We start from the raw sequence: 5,471 nt of genomic DNA on the forward strand, positions 1-5,471 counted from the left end.
TGGTATTCAAACAAAAGGCGTCCACGCCTTCAAGTTCAGACTGCCTGTCTTCTCTGAAGGGAAAAGCTTACACCGCTCCAATCATCCAAGGGACTATTGGGATCAAATGTCTTTCCCACTACAGGGCCGTGAAGTACACGATTGTCGAGGCTTATCTATTTTTGCTAAAGCTTGGTCGGTTTTTGCTAGTGCCCAAGTTTTACACTTAGGCCGCCGTCCATGGGTTGCAAAATTGGGCATGGGCATTGATATTGCTTCAAACTCTCCAACCTCTCTATTCAATGGGCTCTCACTTTTCATTTTCACCAACCTATTCAAAAATACCAACAGTCTTGGTACACGACAGAACACAAGTGCAAATATTTGGAAATTTTGTTTTCTGCTGACGAAGCAAAGCCCATATCCTCGAGAGTCGGGTATTTAAAGGGGAGACGTTCATCTCTCTTCAATTTGGCATCTTCTTCTTTCTTTCTGTAGCTCTCTGGTTCTTCTCAGCACTGAGGAGGGGTTCATACTGCTCGCCCCAGCCGGGACTCATTTGCATGGTGTGTCTATCCACTTGAAGCTCCAGAACTACGTGACGATGACGATCGACCGCAAGCCTGCTTTTGCTCTTGTGGGCTGCAAGAATTTCGTGCGCAAGAACCCCTTCTCCGATCGCTTCAAAGTGCATCGCTTCCACCACATAGAGTACTGGTGCGGAGACGCTGGCAATACATGGCGCCGCTTCTCCTGGGGTCTGGGTATGACTCTTGTCGCAAAGTCCGATCAAACCACAGGTAATCAAACCTATTGCAGCTACGTCTTGCAGAGCAATGACCTTATCTTTGCCTTTTCGGCTCCTTACCCAAGTTTTGCGGTGAAAGACCTTTCGGAAGAAGCTGCTGCTGTTGCAGCTAGCAAGACCCCCCATACTGGCTGGAACAGCGAGGATGCCCATCGCTTCTTCCAGTCACACGGCCTTGGTGTGCGTGCTGTAGGAGTAGTCGTCGAGGATGCTGAAGAAGCCTTCAGAATCAGTGTCACAAATGGAGCAATACCTGCATATGAGCCTCATAGATGGGTTGATGATGCATCCTCTGACAGGAGCCCTGGGGCTATTGTTTCCGAGGTCAAGCTCTATGGTGATGTAGTACTCAGGTATGTCAGCTTTTTCAATGGGTTCGATGGTCCTTTCTTGCCCAAGTACGAGAAGGTAAACTCGCCTCCTGTTTCCTACGGGCTCATGCGACTAGATCATGCAGTGGGGAATGTACATAACCTATCGGAGAATGTGCAATACATAGCCAATTTTACAGGCTTTCATGAATTTGCAGAATTTACTGCAGATGATGTGGGTACTTCTGAGAGTGGGCTGAATTCCATGGTTCTTGCAAGCAATAATGAGATGGTGTTATTTCCACTCAATGAGCCTGTGTTTGGAACAAAGCGCAAATCGCAGATACAGACTTATCTTGAATACAACGAAGGCCCTGGTTTGCAGCACCTAGCCCTTCTTTCCAAGGACATCTTCACCACTCTCAAGGAAATGCAACTGAGAACACATTTGGGCGGGTTCGATTTCATGCCAAAGCCCCCGTCCACTTATTATCGTAACCTCAGGAACAGGGTTGCAGATATTTTGACAGAGTCACAAATGGTTCAATGCGAAGAGCTTGGCATCTTAGTGGACAGAGACGACCAAGGGGTGCTTCTTCAAATTTTTACCAAGCCTGTGGGGGATAGGTAACCTTATTAACTTGTTCTTTTGTGAAATGTTTGCAGTTGGTTTCCACACATCTGTGTGATTTACATTTAAGGTCAATTTGGGCTTTTCCTAGATCCATCAAGGGTTTTTTTTGGGAAGGGGGATCTGTTGTGCATGCATCCGTGTGGTTACTTGTGGGAGTTATGCACATCCAGCCACGAGACTTATACATGGTATTTAAATTTTTGATAGTTTTAGCAATCCATCAAGGTTAGTCCTCTTTTCTGTGATGACCAAATGGGCCACAATATTCAAACCCTGAAGGAAGTATAAGCAAATGACGAACCAGCATGGTAAATAGCATCTAGGTGTGATTTAGAGCATAGACAACTCGAGGGTCCGGTTTGTTATGTAGATTGCTCATACACTGGCTGTAGTACAGACATGTACCTTTGATATGTAAGTCAAGCAGGCAAAGCGTTCTCTCAGCTCACTATAGATTCCATTGGGACTTATTTTGAACACCGTTTGATATCTACTAGTGGCCCAGTATTTTATAACTTGGAAGGTTTTGATACAATTAAAAGTACTTCGGATGTTCAGTCCCTAAAAGGAATTTGGCATCTGTACTCTGCTAATGTTTAATATGCAAGGTACAGAAAGTTGTGTGTTTACTATGGTCCTCACCTCAATGCTTTGTCGGCAACCTCTTCCTTAATAGGTCACGGCTTCTCCTTTCGCATTGCTTTTTCATGAGATAGGTTATGTTTATCTGTTAGGCAGTTGGAATATTTTCTTTTATGTATAAGGCTAAAGCGACATTTGTTTGCCTGATGTCATCGCTGTTAATGGAATCATTAGGTGAGCCAAAGCATAAGCCTGAAATTCTGAGTGATTGTCTAGTGAGGTCTTCGTGCATGTTAAATGGGGATCTGTTTTGGTTCTAAGGTTTGAATTACAATCAGCAAAAATTTAAAAATCTCATTTGTTTGAAATGTGATTGGTCCTATCTGTCGAATGGCAAATGTTTCTTTGGTATAATTCTCTACTTTTTTGTGCAGACCTACAATTTTCTTGGAAATTATCCAGCGCATTGGCTGTATGGAAGCTGGCAATGATGGAGCTTTAGTGCAGAAAGGTGGATGTGGTGGTTTCGGCAAAGGAAATTTCTCTGAGTTGTTTAAATCAATTGAAGAGTATGAAAAGACATTAGAAGTCACCATGAAATCTTCGTAGTGTTTTTACACCCACGGAAGGGTCAAGTTAATATTCAGGTGTTTGCTCTTGTAAATCCGAACTAAAATCAAAATTGATCATGTTTACTATTGTAGTTGTTTTTTATTCTTAAACTGTCAATATGTATTTTGTTGCTTTATTTCTTGAGCTTTTGTGTCTCAAAAGCAGGATTTGTTTCTCCCATCGGATTTCCCTGTTGAAGAACTTTCTTGTGATGGGCAGCATTTTATAGTGCATGGTTATACTCGCTTATTTCTTTCTATCGAGTGTAAAATGATGTATCTTTAGCGCCAACTGTCAAGATGATTTTTATGTATGCGCTGCCTTCCTTGCTCACCTCATGCTCGAAATGCCACCTGTGCCCACAAAGGCCCTTGATCTTGGTAACTTTAGGCAGCTGTAGCATAACCACTTATTGTGAGCCAAATTTGCCAGTGCAGAAATGTGTTTACTCGTAGCATCTTAACAAAGCCTTGGTCCAAGGTTTGCTTGTAGAAGCGATTTGATCATATGCTGGTTGAGAGCATGCAATCAATGAAGTAGTATTGCAACTGTGGGCCAACTTATGTCCAGAGAAAGACAACATGTTTGTAAGAGTAGAGAGGGACATTTTCATGAAGATTCTCTTAGGTTTGGGCACTCCTCAATGAATCATTGTTGCCGTCTTAACATTTTCAGTAATGGGATATCAACAAGTCTCTATCTTAGATTAGGTTTTTGTTGTCTGCAAAGTTTCTCAGACCTCTTGTCGTCTACAGCCTGTTCTGGAGTGCAAACACTCCAGATGACAGCCATGTTATTAGCAGAGTACTTATTTAAGCCTCTTGGCAGATGAAGTTGTGGGATTTTATTTTATGTACAGGTCCCTAACTGTCGTGGGATAATCACTCTATATGAGACCTTGCCATTTCTCTACGAAAGGATTGGCACCCATCAAACACATGCCTACCATGCTGTTTCAAATTTTCAAAGCGAATTACCACAGGTATAATGCAGGCTACAAAATATTTATAGAGTTTTCCTTCGGTCGTGTTGAGGGATATGCTATCATCTTTGCAGAGCTCTCTCATCACTATTGACATGAAATCTCCTCTTTGCTATGTTGTCTTGCACTTGGGTGTGCCATGTGATTTTTCCTATGGCTGGTAGATAAGACATGCTATGAAACCCTAGTGCTTTCTAAGCATCAAGGTCCTTTTTCCACAAGACAGTTATACGGATCTGCATGCTTTATCTAGACAATGGCATCTCATAGCAAGGCAAAGGCATTTTGATCTAGCAGAGATACATCTTCCCACTAGAGAGAGGCCCCATCAAGAGAGAGGTTTTAAGGGATAGCTTGGGTGTTTTGGATTATGGATTGTAGTTAATGTATTTAGTGGTGTTTTGGTCTCACAGTCTTGCTTTCTTGCTTTTGTGGATTGCTCTTAGGACAAAAAACATTCTCCTCTTATGCCCCTCAAGTTGCCCATACTTCACTATTTGCGCCTTTCAACTGCTTTGTGGCAGTGGTCTTTTTTATTTTGTAAATAAAGAGTTTACCTGAAGGTTGCCTGAGACTACGCATTCGATTTTTCCTCCACTTTCTCATCCATACTCTTCTTTAAAGGGTGTTTCTGATGTGTTGAGTGATTGTGAGCAATAGAGGAGGGATGGCAGCATTGCTGTTTAATCAAACAAAACCTGAGAAGATCATTCATATGACAAAGACAAGAGCAAGGTCAAGGCTGACTTGGGGAGGCCTTGTTGAGAGAGAGAGATAGCCCTAGCACAACGTGCCGGGCGGCGAGTCTCCAGCCACAAAAGATTCACAGGAATCTTCCGCTGCTGGCTGCCATTCTTGAGCACAACTGCTCCGGCCAGCCCTCCAAAAGTGCTTTTCTTGTGAAGCGCGTCGCTTTGATTGGGTGGGAGGCAAACGCTGGCTATGGTTGGAGCAGGTGGGGTGTGGGCTACACTGGCCAGCCAGCCAGTTGCCGGCCAAAAAGGGGGAGGCACACGTAGGCTCTCGCCCTTGCAGATTCGTTGTGGCTGGTTGGCTGCACTCGTTGTGCTCATGCTAAGAGAGAGAGAGAGAGAGAGAGAGAGGGAGGGAGGGAGGAGAAGAAGAGCAGATATATATTTTAAGCATACCAAAGAGATCTTAAGAACTTATTGGACCAAATCTGAACTTGACAAGTTTTGAACTCGAGACTTACTACTCGAGAGGAAATGGAATAACCCAGAGAGAGAGAGAGAGAGAGAGAGAGAGAGAGAGAGAGAGAGAGAGAGCGCATGTACGTTCTCTAAATTTTGTACTATAAGAAATTTTAATTACATTCAGTATTGTCCATGACATCCTAATTTACAATCATACATAGTTAAGATATGCATGTGTAGATAGAGAAAAAATTAGAATGGCAAACGATGTGTAAGGTTCCATGCGCCAAAAGACACAAAGTTGAAAGTATGGAAGCTGGGAAACAAATGATAGATAAGTAGGTACAAGAGAGTAAGCTATAAATGTAGTAGACAATGATAGTTCATTGATGGGTCTTTGTAGTTTGTC

General features: G+C 43.0%; 1 protein-coding gene across 1 annotated transcript; it reads left to right on the forward strand.

Annotated features, from left to right (window-relative positions):
• Positions 1 to 454: 454 nt before the first annotated feature.
• PDS1 (4-hydroxyphenylpyruvate dioxygenase) lies at positions 455 to 3,036 on the forward strand. The gene is made up of 2 exons (XM_086524551.1): positions 455 to 1,725; positions 2,749 to 3,036. Exons 1-2 carry the CDS (start codon positions 584 to 586, stop codon positions 2,921 to 2,923), a joined length of 1,317 nt encoding a protein of 438 aa, XP_086380677.1. The 5' UTR covers positions 455 to 583; the 3' UTR covers positions 2,924 to 3,036.
• Positions 3,037 to 5,471: the final 2,435 nt, after the last annotated feature.

Source organism: Adiantum capillus-veneris, chromosome 1 (genome assembly GCF_014529385.1).
Source record: "Adiantum capillus-veneris isolate H3 chromosome 1, ASM1452938v2, whole genome shotgun sequence".
NCBI classification, from domain to species: Eukaryota; Viridiplantae; Streptophyta; class Polypodiopsida; order Polypodiales; family Pteridaceae; genus Adiantum; species Adiantum capillus-veneris.